This window comes from Euwallacea fornicatus, chromosome 15 (genome assembly GCF_040115645.1).
Source record: "Euwallacea fornicatus isolate EFF26 chromosome 15, ASM4011564v1, whole genome shotgun sequence".
Classification (NCBI taxonomy): domain Eukaryota; kingdom Metazoa; phylum Arthropoda; class Insecta; order Coleoptera; family Curculionidae; genus Euwallacea; species Euwallacea fornicatus.
In genome coordinates this window covers 3,326,298-3,342,813 of record NC_089555.1, presented here as the reverse complement: position 1 = coordinate 3,342,813, position 16,516 = coordinate 3,326,298, and the positions used below count along the sequence as shown (strand labels likewise).

Sequence of the window (16,516 nt, the reverse complement as noted above, 5' to 3'; positions counted from 1 at the left end):
TACATAAAAAAGACAAGTCAAAAAAGCAGATCGGTGCCTAGGAATGTCGGATATCCCATTCGTTCTACAACCTCACCATAAGACTTCATTTGTTATCTACGCCTCTGACCGGAATTCGAGTCACTGTACTTTTCTTCTCGAAGACGGAAATCGAAGCTGAATCATCATTTGTGCTTGCCCGAGAGGTGTTTTATACATCATCCTGCCTTGAAATCGTACGCGCAAACGCAAGTTTGAATTATTGTTTACCATCATGGCGTTTCACAGCCATCCTCGACGAACATACGAAAATATCCCCAATGTTCAGAGACGATGCATAAAACGGCATTTGTCAGTGCCCTTCGACATATATCGGCGAACGAACGTTCACGATACTTAAACGATTGAATTGTTTTCCACGACTAGTGCCGTCCACAGCCACCTTCGACAAATATACCAAAACAGCACCACCACCACCACCACCCTTCTCCCCTCCCACCCCCGTTCGCCTCGTATTGGACCTGCAGTGAGTATTTTTGATCTTTCATTATTAAGTGTAGAATGAGATGAGTATTGGAGTCACTTGAGAGTTCGATGATTTTTGCGTTTATAATTGCGATAAAGTTCCAGCCAACTTTTGGCCCTACGAGGATTTATAAAATTTGTCAAACTAAACTTATGTTCCAAGTTTGTCCAAATACAAATTCGAGAAACAACATGTGACGTTAACGAGAAGGGTGAGTCAGCAATCGTAAGGGGTTATTCACTAATAATCTGTCAACTGGGAATGCGCTCTTCAAATTAATTGAGTGAAAAAAGGCAACAAATGGTATTTTTTTCTAGAAGCTCGGACCACTCTGTAAACGTCCAATTTATCTCAAAACAGGAGTAAAAGCATTTCAATTTCAATAAGCCATATATTTCCTGGTAAACGTACAGCCTGACCTGGTCGTATATCAATAAGGCCTATCAATGCAATACGGTGCCAGACCTGACCATTCCGCAGTCCCCAAAGGATTCTGGATGTATATACATGTGTTATTTTATCCGAGGGTTGTCCAGAATTCCCCGTTTTTTTTATTATGAAGAGAGGTGACGTTTGTTCGGCCGAAAGTCGCTCTTAATTATCGGTATAAGGGTTTTAAATGCGAGCTTCACCACCATAATGTCGGCCTAACCCCGATCGGCAACGTCCCTTCGATTTTAATAAATAACTATAAATTTCCCATTATCGAAATCGTTCCACGAATACGGGGACATAAATTGTCCCCACCCCGCTTATTTCTTTAATTAAATGTTTCAACCCTTGGGTGCTGCATTTCCTGTCAATTAGAGAGCTGTTGCATGGAAGAAACCGAACATTTGTGATATACTTAAAAATTTAAATTGTGGAATGTCCGAGGGCGTGTTTAAGATCTGCTTTAAATTCGAAATTCGATTAGATCACAGTCTGGTTTCCTCGATCCTCAAAATCTTTAAATGTAAACCTTCGAATTTGAACTAAAGTCTTCTCTGGGTCTTGCGTGAAAACGCTGTTGCAGGGTATAAACGTTTGATTTAATTTTTCAATGTCTACCTTCTGTCCATTCTCCCACGATATCCTTAATAATAAGAATTAATAAAGATGGACGTCGGCCACAAAGGAGGAAACCACGTAATCTAATATTAAGCCAGTAAATAATGGCGAATGTTCAGTAAACGTCCGAAAGTTTGATAATTAAATTAATTAATGTTTGAAAGTTTCACATTTTGCGCCTTTATGGACACTTTTAATGTCTTTTTGATAAATTGGCGGTTATTAATACTGATATGAGGGTCTACGTCTCGAATTCTCTTGCGATATATAAATAAAAGCGTTAACTTTGATCCTTTCGATAATAAAGAGGAATAATTATAACTCATGAGCCTTTGCTGGAAATTTTTCCATATTTTACGTGAACTTATCTCAATTGACTTTCTACCACTTAAAGTTCCTTAAACCCTGATTATGATAATTTGTTATTCCAAACGAGGCACTTCTATGGTAATTATTTTAGCACTTAAGATTATGTATTTATATCCGGTCAACAGCTCATAACATTTCAATGGTGCGATTAGAACTTATTTTTACATTTCTAAACTTATCAAATAACGTCTCATTCGCCATTTCGTCCAGAGCAACCGCGTTGTGGGACACTTTGTATAATATGCATAACGAACATTTCCCTTATCGTTATAAAATTTTACTTTATTAGCGGTAAAAAGGGTGTTCTATTTACCCGCGATACATAGTTATCGAGAAATATATAAATAGAGACATACCTAGTTTTAAAGTCATAAAGCTCCTACTCTCATCATTTGAATGGTGATTGCTGATTATAAAATTCGTACATATTTAGATAAGGGCATATTTGCGCCTTGATGTTATTTGTAATTTTCTTGAACAGTTTTTATAGGGTGGCTCCGATAAATTATGCATGCGGGGGCGAACACAACGTAAACCGTATTTACACAGTATAAATAAGGGTCCCCATAGAGAATGCAGCTGACCAGCGAAGCCCCTTGAATTGCAAAATATATTCAGAGAGACGTCTTTAATGCTACTTTTTAGGGCACACTTAGACCAACTTAATGCATAGAATATTCGGGGGTTTTCTTTAAAAGGGAGCTCGGTCAAAGGTTTGCTTTTAAAGCGATCGTTTACTTATGTATTAGAGAATACACTTCTCTGACTATACGTGTTTTATTCATTCCTTTAGAGAGAACGATTCTGTATACATTTCCATTGAAACGTATGATGAAATACCTGACGAAATATAAATATTATTATCAATTCAGATCAAACTTATTTACTTAAAATATTATAAACACCTGCTTTAGATATCTATTTTGAAATATGTATTAAAGCTATGTAAATACCGACCCATAAAGATATTTTAAGATTAATTTTTATTCCGTATCGACTAATTCGAAATGACAAGCGAGACGGTTTTAACTAATATATTATAAATTACGTTAATTTCAACAATAATATAAACGTATTAGGAATAGCGCGATAAGAGTAAACATAATTATGGTGGGATAATCCCTCATTAAAAGCGTTTAGGCGTCATATTTTCAACGCAAATAACAAGTAGTAGTAGCAGCCTTGAGAACCGGACAGATATTTATCAAAAATAGTTACTTTTACATCGCTTTTGATCGAATGATTATCGGAACGTCGATTCAGTGGTATAAAGGATTATGAATCTTATTTTTGGAGGGAAACAAAAAAGTCACATTTTCTAATGTGATCCTTTACCTGATCCCCTATGTATCGTCTCAGCCTAATCGACCCCATGAAGACCTAAAAAGGCGGTTGAAACTACCTCCATCTATCTTACCGTACTGTAATTTTGAGTAATTGGTGCCCACATTAGCACTCACAGTTCACTAGCAAAATTTATTCAGTAATCAATCGCCAATCACATCAATCGCTGTTCGAGAACAAGCTGTATTGTGATCTAGGAATTCACACGGATAAAACAATCGTCCGCGACTGACCCGACATCACATTCCCGGAAAAACATCACATATTTTATTGATAGGGCGATTCCATAAAATCAAGACATTCTTAACAAATACACATAAAAAAGAGCAACACCAGATGGTGCAAATCATCCCATTGGCATGGGCAGCAACAGGCATAACTCAATAGTTCAAAGAGCAGTCGTGCTGTATGTGTCCTCAATGAAAAATAATTTTCAGTTGGACCTGGATGCGATCTGCCCTCTGGAAGGAAATATTTTCGCACCAACACTTAGCTATGGCTGCTCAGAGCGGTTTTCCAGTGACGGCATGCAAACTCCTGACCTTCGCAGGCATATAAACTATTCGCTGTCCAGAAAGTTATTGCGCATTTTACAATGTGAATGAAAGACAATTTTTTTCACTAAAAATTATAACTTTATTAAATTATGGACTGCCCATTTTATTTAATAACATTTCTACATCTTCGGAACAACTTCATGTTATCGAGCTCATAAAAATTGGATTCTTTTCTGTCAAGAAACTGGCTGAAGTGCTTTTTTTATATCTGCATCAATCGCGAAGTTCTTTCCATTAAGTGTATTTTGCAGCGATCGAAATAGATGATAATCCGATGGTGCTAAGTCTGGAGAATAGGGTGAATGTGGCATGATATCCCGTCTAAGTTTTGGTAATTTTGTGTGCCAAGTGGCCAAAGTTGTATGTGATTTAGCATTATCTTGATGAAATAACACATTTACGAGTTATCAATTCTGGGCGCTTTTTCCTGAATCGAATGTTTAGCTCTTTGGAAGAAGTTTAAAATACACCGCACCTTTGCAATCCCGCCAGACGGGATTTCCGTGAGCTCATGTGGTACCTATATATCGAGTTCATTAACGTATCCAATTTGTTTCAAATGGTTTTCAACGCTTTATTTCGATACGTTGCCAGCAATCTCGCGTATGATTAATCGACGATTTGATTCCATCAAAACCTTTATTTTGCCTTCATCAAGTTCACGTGGCCTTTTTAAGCGTTTCAAATCTTTCATATCAAAATTACCAGATTGGAGTATAGAAAACCAGTTTTGACATTGTCGAAGTTTTAACGCGTTATCCCCATACATTTCACATAACTTTTTATGGTTCTATGGTACGTTTTTTCCTTTGCGGAAGTAGTGAAAATATGTCGAAAAAATGCATTATTGTTTTCCAATTTAAATCAGTTGCAAATAAACAATTGTTAATGAAATACGTTTTGCATTTCAAAGCAATAATCAGCTATCAAATGACACAACAACTTGACATATTCAAATTAAATTAGTAACCATTTAAGGCAATGAAACTGAACCAATGGAAAAATACGCAATGACTTTGTGGACAGTAGTTCACATAGAAAGGAAAATAATTTCTCGTCCAAGACAGCATGGCATTCCGGGACAGTACAAAAATTAGCCCTCCTCGTGTTACAGGCATGAATATTCAATTCACCTTTTGTTAGTTCATCCATTGGCCCTTCAAATTTGTTTACTTTATACATGAGAATACCAAAACGGACTCTGAACTCTTCCTTAAGCCTTAAAAATATGCGCGTTGATAAAACGATGATATTTCATCATTGTAACACTTTCTTTTTGGCAACATGGCGATTTCATATTTCACATCTGACGTTTAGATTTTTGACAATCACTCATCAACTAGTTTTCTTATAGGCGCCATCTTGGATTTCCAAATTTTTGAGTATCGTTAATGTCTCACTTGTCGAGGTGTAATATTGAAGTTTGGTGCAAATATCAAAAACTTTGAATGAAATATTAAACTTTCTTGTCCTCTTTTGTAAGGTGATGGAGTTCGGTTTATCCTGCGTCGCTATTTGAAAAGATTCGAGAATTAATGCTCAGTATTTTCACTAAAAGATAAGGAACCTTTGGAAATTAGTTTTTCTTCTGATGGGAGTGAAATATCACTAACGGTTGATTAAAAAAAAAAACCCTTGATCTTGACTGTGGGTGGAGGTACCTGCAGCTGCTAAATTTAATGTGAGCTTAGTGTGACGATACCACCTAGAACCCGGAGATCCTCCGGATGTTCTTAGCTAAAAGTGGATATTTTGCCAAAAATAAGTTTACAACAATGTTATCAAAAGTACTCGCTTGTTTAGTGACTCGTGTATTGGTATCAGCAAACTTTTCTTAAAGCGGAGATTTATGCACTCGTGGAAATTAGTACCCTCAGAGTTCAATTGCAATTTTTTCTGTAATATAGAGTTTGCCATAAGTGTTTCATTATATGTCGGTGATAATACATTGAAAAATAATGTAGTTTATTAGGAAGATGTGGGATGTTTTACTCAAAAATAACATTTTTATCGGTATCTTCAAAAACGCGTGAGATATGTAAATGCAATTTGATATGTTTTGATATAGATCCATTTGTTTATGCAAAAAGGGTATTTTTTATTTTATCAGTACCGTGCTGATGGACACATTTCAGCACAATTTTAAATTAAAAAATTAATCGCCATTGCCTTTTCTAAAAAAAAAATATTTTTAAAAATTCAATTCAATTTAGAAGAAAAATGCTCACTTGCTTCTTTTTCATCTGTCGCATTGTTTGCCAATAAAAAAAACAGTCTACTTGCACGATATTTTCTAAATTGTTTTTAATAATATTAAATCTGTTCTAAATGTTATTAATTTGGTATAAAATTGCTGGAATGGTTTAAATTAGACAGAATTCAACTGGCCTATTCATTGATACCCTCAAACACGTTGAAATATTTCAGATATGTTTTGGATTTGTGTGCACGCGGCCGTTACCCTTGCCGGCAACTTCCGTTTACTTTTAATTTTTTTACTGACAACTAATGCGTCGGCTGGAAAAGAGTCAAGAGAGCAATGTTCTTCTAAATGAAATGAAATTTCCAAAAATAATTTTTATTTTGAGAAGAAGCAGCGGTGAACTATTTTTTCTTTAAAAATGTACTGAAATGTAACTGTCCACACGCCACTGGTGAAATTAAAAATAATCTTTTTATAAAAACAAATATATCTATAATAACTGTCAAAACAAGCCAAATTTCATTTGCGCATCTCATGCGGTTTTAAAGATGCCATAAACATATAATTTTTTAATAAAACTTTAACATCCTATATCTTCCTACTGAAGTAGTATTGGAATATAGTTTAGATCAGAAACCATATTATCTTTCAATGCACTCTCACCTTTTGAAATATAATGAAACACTTATGAGACACCTTTTGTAATCTGGAAAACTTCAGTGTGTACGCAAGAAAAATTGATTAAACTAAGATCATTTTTAGCAGAGAAATTTCTACTATTCGATTTTTTCATGATTTTCAAATAACCTGAAAGTGAAACTAAATGCCCGAGAATTTTATTTTTTTTTATTAACCATTTTCACCAGACCAAACTACCAAACTGCGTATTTTCGACACTGAAAATTTCATTATGTTACTAACCCAAACTCCGGATTGACTTACCGGAAAAATTTGTAACTGGTTCCAAAACCACCCCATTCCTCGGGGAAGAGTTCTGGAACTGGACGATTGCAACGTGGTCCATAACTCCGGTACTAGAAAAGAGAGAAGATCCTATATATACAGGGCAAGCCTTAAATGGCAGATTAGCTTTGCAGTATGTTGCAGGACGACTCTCAAGGAGTATGGAAAAAATCATGGAAAAAATCATAGAAAAATCCTGTTTGAAAACTTGACGAAGTTAGTAAGATGTTAAAGTTAAGAGTTTACTTTTTTATTTTACAATTTTCTCTGTACTATTAATCATCACAATGTAACACTCCATACTTCTGGATATGACGAACCAAAAATATTTGTAAATCTGCAACATAAGCTTCAAATTTTGAATTTCACAATTTTTTAATGAAGGCGTTCTGAATTTGTATCTAACAATGACGTTTTTATAAAAATATAAAATAATTAAATAATAGTTACACTAGTACCTTTCAGATATTTTTAGTCATGCCGTGTTTGTAGGTTGAAGGACACGGACGACATTTGGAAAACCCGCTGTAAATTTCAATTAAATTTGTTCAAGTCTGCGATTTCTATGTTCCATAACAACTCCGTCAATTTTTCAAATAAAATGTTTTTCCTATACTTCCCGAGAATCGCCCGGCAACGTACTGCAGACTTGATCCGTCATTTAAGACTCACTCTGTACATTTATATTTATAGAACTCCTGAGAACAAATTTCCGAAATATCGTCAATGAAATTAAATCGCCAAGATCTTCCAAGCAAACCACGAATAGTTTCTTTTATGGCCTTCCGTGCACATTTATTTAGTCTCTTCGAAGCATTTTTTACCGAAATTGATCTTTGATTAAGCACGAAACCGCCCCCTTACCCATCAAAACAATCATCACATGATTAAAGATGCATCCCAGCCAACTCACCCTTAAAAAAGTTTTATAGATTCGTTTGCAATGACGCGCGAGTAGCTTTGAGGGTCGTATTGTATTCCTGGGGCGATTCTATCGAAAAAGCCCTCTAGCTCAAATCGGCCTTTAGCCAAACCGTAAAATTGTACGTCCGAATATCTCAATAATGAACACTGTTTAAGACTATTTTATTGGAAGTTTTTAATACACTACGGAAAACTCGCGCCAGGGGAATTATGGGGGAATGGCCCATTTTTGTGGGTGTCAGACACACTTGAGGGGGTGCATGACATTAAAACTCAAATTCTCATGAAGTTCCGTGGTCTGGCCAGTGGCTATTTCCAGATCAGTTCCTTAAGAATCGTGATCGAGACCGCACTTTATTGACACCACTTCGTCATGTTATTCGTGGTGTTGTTCCTGATGTGCGTGAGCGCCCTTTTCTATAAATTAATCGTTACCTTGCTTCTGTATTGGATTTGAGTAGGTGCCGGTAAATGGTATCTTTCCGTTTTCCCGGTAAGTGGGTCATTGCGAGCGCCCGGTATATACGCAATAAATAACAACCTGTCTGAGTAACCAAACCTTAGCTTCGCTTGATCTCTTATCAATATTCTAAAAATCCTGTAATTATCTGTCGATAACGTACATATAGTAAATACTGTATTTTAAATATTCAGTTATCCAATAATCATCAGTACTTCAACATGACATCAACACTTTTCAACGGTACTATGAATTACAAGAGTTTCAACGCGCTAGGGTTTGATAACGCCAATACTGTGTCCAATTTGCATAATTTAGCTTATCCTGGTAAGTACCTATTGCCACTTTACATATGTATCCTCACGGCACATAAGGATGACGGTAGTGACTCATTTCAAATCCTAAAATTAATTGTTTTCAAGTAAATTGTTATCTCGCTCCTAAAATAATTATTGTTCCTGATTAGAGTGCGTTTGATTAATTTCGGATTCGGTGGTCTCCTCTGGAGTAAACGTGTTCAATTAATATGACAAAAAGGCAGCAATTAATACCCTCCAATTAATGTGGACAATTAATTTCGGTAAAGTGGTCGGCAACGGGAAAAAATTAACCGACCAAAAAAGAGCCAATAATATCCCATAATTGGATTGTGGAGGGATTGAACCAATAATTTACTAGCGATATCAAATGCAAGCATCGATGCAGTTAAGCGATCCTTTAATTGAAATAATATTTTCTCTGTTTTGATAAATTTCGGGCCGACTTTCCGGACGTTTGACTTCGATTTGTTGGGGTTAATTGCGAAGTCCTGCACAGAAGTCTCTTTGAGTCATTAGAGTGAGGAGGCCTAAGAGGAGGCCATGTCTATTCATTTGTCAGATAATCTACAGGAGATCAATAAGAAAAAGCACACGGGTGTAAACCCAGTCGAGTGCTGTCTTGAAGGATTTTTAAGATAAAAAAATTTAACAGGATCATTACAATGGAAACCTGTGTCACAGTTATCTACTATTTTAATGACTTGCCATCGGATTTCCCACAACCAATAAAGGGTGTGACGGTGATCTGCATACATTACACCAAATACACAGTGATATGCAACGTTATTTCTTCAATGATTCATTTTTAATACGTTATTTTTTAATACGTGTCATACGTTTTCCTGATGTTACATCATTTTTTAATTGATATTATGTAAGTATCGCCATCAATATAAATATTTTTGGCAGTTTCCTAATTCTCGAAATAAGAAAATCCATTGGAGTCATCTCGTGGGAATTTGGAGGCCAATTATGAAAAAAGTACGCAGATAATAGATTCATTTTTCAAGAAGAAAAAAAACTCCTTCCAAAGGTTCCGCATAAGCGTTCATGATGTTCGTACTAAACATCTAGCAGTAAAGGGGAATAAACGAAAAATTCCATCCAAAAAGCATAATTTTTGCGTAGTTCGAACTTATCTTATGCTAAAAATACGAGATATTGATTATTCAAATAAGAGTTCAATTACAATAAAATGTACTTTTTCGAAATTATGCGTGACGAACTTTCGACTTATCGATAATAAGCGACAATAAGTAAACACTATCACGTCGGAAGCATCGCTAAACAACTCAATATTCCTAATCCTCACCTCAAAAGACACTAATATTTGATATAAGGTTGGGTCTTATCAACATTTTTAATATTTACGACTCATTATTAATTTTATTGGATGAATAATATATTATCGTGCATAACGTCCCGCTAATGGTTTGTCATCATCGTCCAGAAAATCGCTAGGAATATGTACATTAGAGGCTGTTTTATTTATGAATGCGGGGACATAAGAAGGCCCATTTGGAGACCGAAGTGTCCATCTACAGGCGTCTCGGGTAGTTTAGCCCTTACGGCTCCCTAGGGAACACTGACCCTCCGCTATTATTTTTCGCCCTCAGGACCCGGGCTTTTGCATATATCCTACTTTATACGACTCCTTATTTTCCCACTTTTACCAGTAAATTTCCCTTTCGATGTCTGCAAGGGATATTGACGCTTAAGTCTTGCTTTTATCTTGATGAATTTCTTCACCTCAGTGAGCTTTCGAAAGTAACTAATTAATAATTACAATGTATAAGTAAGTCTCTTGATATTTGCATGTCTGAGTAAAAAACCTATACCCGGATCGCGTGTGGCAATATGAATAAGCCGATTTCATACATATTTAAAAGGGCTGTTTTATTACATATGCTTTGAAGATTTAAAACCACACACCATATGCTCATTCAATCACATCCAATTATAATGCATATTTATTGCTTGTTTAATGACTATGTTGGCATTAATACCGAAAAAGTATATTTTTTTGTATCGAGTTAAACTTTGTTGCAGTCGAACCAAAGCCCCTACTGAAACTGGACAAGCCCTCGACGCCTTTATCCCATCACGAAGGTAAGTGATGTAAAATTCCCTTCTTAGCTGTAAGTACTCGGTTTATATTCCATGGAAAAATGTACAACCATTTTCCACTCGGATGTGCCTAAGCATGTTAAGTCCTGCATGGCTATTGATAAAGCAAATAGCATTTTGATAAGCTCCCTTGCCGGCCCTAACGTGGAAATTTCACACCACTGCATTCTCTAACATTCGAAGGGATGTCGGAAAGTCGAATTTTCCATCGATTTGTCCAAGCGGACACCACAAAGAAACTAAACGATAAACGTCCCAGTTGATCATTGACATTCAAAGCGTATTCGCCATGGAAATCTGAATACATTCATCATTCGAAGATATTTAAATTTCAGGAGTTCAGTTCGATTGGGGAGAAATTCTGGATATTCCACATTTAAATCTAACTGCTTCTTAAAGAAATTTCCATTCATATTCAAGAAAGAAACGTGCATTTTAAGCAAATTTTATTAGGGTAAAACAGTTTCTGTAATTGTATAGGCTGAGCCACAAAGAATACCAACTTCCTTATTTCCCTCCATTCCTATCCCTTTCTTGCTCCCAATTTTCGCGACAAAGCTGATTGAAAAGTGAAATTTTGAACAATAAATAAGGACACTAAGGCCAAAATTTCTCTGCAAATGCCACCATAAGGGTTCAAGGGTTCTGATGAACTTGTAGTATAATAGTGAGCTATCCATTCACTAAACTGAATTTTTATTATGAAATTTGTTTACTATTGACTCATGTATTTAACATGGGAAAATGCGCCTTGAATTAGCGCAATTAGTACAATTACTGGTACCAAATTCCTTCTTCGTTCGAAATTCGAACTATTAGTCCATTTTTGCTTCCGCAGAGGCCATTTTTACCACCATACATTTCTCCATCATGAAATAACTCATCCCCCTGTGATCTATAATTTAAAAACGTCGGCACGTGTCTTAGCTAAGCCCAGGGCACGTGACGGCTTCCTTTATTAAAAAGGGTTAAGCGCTTTAGGGGCGTTTTTATCATCTTATATGGCGTTTCTAATAATCCACGTTTCAGTTCGATTATTTTAGAAACATGGCGAAATTTCGGCATATGGAACGACCCTCGAATCGAATCGATTAAAAATAAATTTCACGGATTGGCACTGTTCGTTTTGTTCGCACCCGTTCCTCATTTCCAGTTGAAAAATTCACCCCCAAAATACCATTTGATGCTTCGGCTTTCCATGATTGATCGACTGCTTAAACCGCTTTTATTGTGAGAAACACAAATAGGTGGATTAAATTTGGAATAATTTCGAGTAATTCTTTGGAACTCTGGTAATATCCAGAAGTTTGACAAGATGACGTAAAGCGAGACATACGCATAAGCGAAGTGGTGATGTTTTTGGCAATCCCATAAGCCTCGTTAATTTTATTTGGGACACCCAGTATTCCAACCAGAATAGTAAGTATTAAAATTTTTTATTGCAACGAGAGACCAATTTTAACACGTTTAAATCCCATCAAAATGGCGCGTGTGTTACTCTTTGAGGGGTGACTAACAAAGGGCTGATGGAATGGTTGATTGTCGATTAAGAAAAATCACCATTGGCGCACGCGGTTACCTTCCGTGCAGATTAGGGTTATGCCAAGGGTTAGCAACACGTTAACAATGGCTGACACGGGGGTCAAGTCATCAATCTCTTTAATGACGCGGCCGTTTTTGAATGACGCTCCCCCTTGATGACGTGATGTCTTTATTCTTATCAAATTTGTTTGTAAATAATTTTGAATGAATATACGATTTTATGCGGAAGGCCCTAATGGAATTCGGGTTTTGTTTAAACCATTTTTTCTCGTTGTTGATATGAATGATAAGCTGGTAGCAATCGACCTCGACTCCGCAACAAATATTTCGTAGACAAAAATGTGTGCATAATTTGGCGAAACATGATTCACACTTCTATCGAGGCGATTGCGTTAATCATATGCCATAAGCTTTGAATTTATTGTATTGGCGCAGAGGTAGGCGATAAAATTGAAAAACGGAAATTTTTCAAGAAAATGCGCAAAATAACAGTTAATTGACGTATTCAGGTAATTACCAGTTCAATTGCCTGCACCATTTCCTTTACATGCCAGATTCAAACGTAACTGCTACAATAGAAAATATCCCCCATCAGCGCTTGTGATCCACCATTTTGTCGAGAACTACAACGACCTCTTACAAATTCCGTTCACGGAGTTCTTGGATCGATTGAATTTTGACCTATTGCGGCCAGACAAATTGCACCAGGTCAGGAATTGTTTGAATCGTTTGTCCAGCAAAAACTTAGCACACGAATCTGCATAAAAGCTGCCAATAGAACATCAATATACTCTTATACGCAAACAAGGGAACGTAATCAGGTTTATTAAGACAAAGTTTATTAAAGTAAAGCTATGTTCTCGGCTTAAGCTTCAAATTTTGTGGGCTTAACTATAAGCTCGCTTATCTTTTAAAATCTTGTCGGTGCAAGCGAAAACACCAGTTTGAACTGAATCAAAATTTAAGCCAGCTTAATAACTAACAGTGCAAACGGACATTTAGAAGCATTATTATTCGATTTGAACAGATTCGGAGTTGCTCTTTAGACGTTGTCCCCGTCCCGGTATGGTTCCTTTGACTGTTAAAATCCAATAAAACTATAACATTCCAGCCTTGAATCTTATTCACAACCCATTTAAATCCCTCCACCCTCGAGTTGTCCGGCAGTCGCTTCCCATAAATCTCAGCACGATTTCTGAATACCAAACAGTCCCTTGCTGACATATGGATTTGGGGTAACACATTTTTTTCTTTTCAGATGGAGACAATCCTCAAGACTGCAGTGGGGACGACCAGAGCGTGAATAGCGAAACTCAACCCGAGAATCAGGACGAAAATTCTTTGGACTCTGAGAGAGATGGGGCGCTTAATTTGGTGAGCCCAATCAATGAATCGGGGGCACAGAAATGTGCAAACAAAGCCCAGCGGGCACCACTGATTAAATTCGCATGTTACATTTTCCGTGTTTTCCCCAGTGGAATTTAAACTTTCCGACCAGAGCCTGTGTTGCCCGTTTGACAGCCGAGATTTATATATCATGTTTAGAACAAATGTTTAGAAGAGGGCCGTTTAATAACTCCGGGGACTCCATGTCAATTACGGGCCAATCCGACATGGCAAATATTCCGAGGCGGCCTTTCGAGAATTTTTTCATTAAAAGATCATTATTCACTGAATATTACAAATAGAGCGGACACGCCTTCCGTCCAGCTACTTAACTTCAATTAATTGCCCCATCATGAAAATCGAAAACACTGTACATGTAGATCAGTTAACGAACCGGCACGAAACTCATTTAGCTTTTGAATATGAGCCCGGTTTTAATATCATGCACTTAACGAATTTCGCTTCATCACGTCTTAATTGGCTTATGATCCAGGTCACAGGTCAGCCTGATCCTCCGAGAATACCCACCCCCAGTGCCAACCTCAGCAATTCCAATACGGGGGTGGGATCGGCGTTGGCCGCCCTAGGCAGTTTAGGGGGGATTTTCGGCAGCCCTTTGCAGATGCTGAGCGGGTTGCAGGCGTTCCAGAATCCGCAGAGTTTACAGCAGCTGCAACAACTTGCGATGCTGCAACAGGCCAGCGGACAACCCATCAATCCGCAAGCCCAGTTCTTCCTGCAGAATCAGGTGAGTGATAGTTGAGGTTTGCTGGTGAAAGTTTTCACGATTTTCCTTCAAGGGATTTCTGCAAGGTTTTCCGAGGTCTGGGTTGAGTCCCAGAAGCGCTCATTCGATGCAGGTGTGTGCAGCAAAACATAATGTAGAAGTTTTCAGTGACTGTGTGTTTTGTTTATGTTGCATGATACACACCTACTTAGACACTACGGGCTTTTGGTTTAAATATTTCCTGAAGGGACATGGACCAAATTTGAATTTTATTAACTTGAATGATCCTTGATTTTTTTTGCCTCGATATGTGAATCAATTCTATGAACAACCTTAGCCATATAAAGGGTGTTTCAGAATTGCACGGCAATGATTGGGGAACGCATTCTCTAGTATAAAATTAAGAGAGAAGTTCATATGTGTCCTATCGCGAGCGATAGTGGAATTACAGGATGTTAAAAGTTAAAAAGGAATTAGATGTTTAATTTATTATTCTTGATCTACTACAGATAGTTTGCAAATTTTATATGCGCATTAAGTAATCAGTGCTCCTTAATACGAGAGTAGATTGCCTTCAACTACTATACAAGGTAACGTATTTTCTAAGGTCTTGAACCATAAAATCCTTAAGAATAATTTGCTCGTACGCCGCTGTTAAATTTTAGTACTTTTGTTAAGTTCTTCAATTTATAACCTAAATTTCATCTATTTTGAACTTTGATCGATTTTATGCAGTTTCCTCACAAATTAATTTAAAAATTCAACCAAGTCTCAAATCAATACATACCACTGTTGCTTAACTATGCATGCTAGACAAATTACATATTCGTATGACCCCATGCTGTAAAATTCATTGTTTTAAAAAAATGGTGTAAAGAGAATAAAAAAATCACGGAATTTCAAAATTGCGTATAAAAATTTTTTGGGATACATAAATTTAATTGAATTAATAAATTAATTACTTTGTGAGGAAACTGAACAGAACTTGCCCAAAAATCAAGAGGAATAAAATTTTGACAATAAATTGAAAAACTTTTGAAAAATATTAAAATTCACCAGCGGCGTTCGGACAGGTTTTTTGTAAAGTGTTGGTAAAGATTAAGACCTCAGGAAACGTCCTACCTTGTATAGAAATTGGAAGTAATCTACTCTCATACTAAACAGCATCTATTATCTCATACGCATATAAAATTTGAAATCTCTATCTGCAGTAGATTAAGCACAATAAACTAAAAACCTAATTTTTTCTTCATTTTTGACACCCTATAACTTTGCTACCGATCGAGATCTGATGATACATACTTGAATGAATTTTTCTTTATTTTGTAATAGAGGTTACACATCTGAGATGGTACCGTACAATTCGGAAACACTCATTTTTCCTTCCACTGCAGCAACATCTTTCACCAATCATCTAAAAAAAAAACATTTTACTCTCATGTTATCATAGCACAAGGCACTTAATGCTGAATATCTGTAAATAAATTTATCGGTATCAGCTAAAAAAATCCCATTTATATGTATTCGGGTTGAATACTGCAAATATTTGTATTGGAATAAGCTTATAAGTAATTTACATTCGGAATACTTTTCCTATTACATGGAACACTTTTGCATGCCCCATCTTGGCAATTAATCTTAAACTGAAGCAAAATGTTCTTTAGGTGCAGCAAATCGCTCAAGCCGCCCAGCAGTTGCAACAGCTGCAAAAAGCGCAGCAGCAGCAACAGCAGCAACATCATTCCCCTCACCAGCAGCCATCGCCACATCACAACTCTTCAATGCCTCCCAATACGCAACTCCCCCAAATTAGCCAAAACCAGACGACCCCTCCAAATAACACCCATAACATTCCTGCCAGTCTGCTGACGCCCAGTACGCCTAGCTCTGGAGGACTTACTCCCCAACATTTAAAGACGCCCTCAAGGTTGATGGAGCCTAGTCCAGACGAAACGACTGATTTGGAAGAGCTGGAACAATTTGCCAAGACATTTAAACAACGACGAATAAAATTAGGTCGGTTATTACGGAATGCCACG

General features: G+C 36.8%; 1 protein-coding gene and 1 long non-coding RNA gene across 5 annotated transcripts in view; one reads left to right on the top strand and one right to left on the bottom strand.

Annotated features, from left to right (window-relative positions):
- The window catches only part of LOC136343805 (POU domain protein 2-like), a 42,818-nt gene that overhangs the window by 23,920 nt on the left and 2,382 nt on the right, over nt 1-16,516 (top strand). For 2 of the 4 annotated variants that reach the window (XM_066290775.1, XM_066290773.1), the window contains 5 exons: nt 10,745-10,804; nt 13,623-13,738; nt 14,244-14,498; nt 14,551-14,610; nt 16,142-16,493. In XM_066290775.1, the coding sequence (XP_066146872.1) occupies nt 10,745-10,804; nt 13,623-13,738; nt 14,244-14,498; nt 14,551-14,610; nt 16,142-16,493 (843 nt within the window). Of the gene's footprint in view, nt 1-8,569; nt 8,703-10,744; nt 10,805-13,622; nt 13,739-14,243; nt 14,499-14,550; nt 14,611-16,141; nt 16,494-16,516 lie in introns of those variants that run through there. The other 2 variants (XM_066290777.1, XM_066290774.1) reach the window with 2 other exon arrangements.
- Nucleotides 4,120-7,062, bottom strand: LOC136343818 (uncharacterized). Its single transcript, XR_010732848.1, has 4 exons — nt 6,971-7,062; nt 5,617-5,721; nt 5,393-5,562; nt 4,120-5,336 (listed from the first exon to the last, which is right to left on the bottom strand). It is a non-coding gene; the product is annotated as an uncharacterized lncRNA (long non-coding RNA).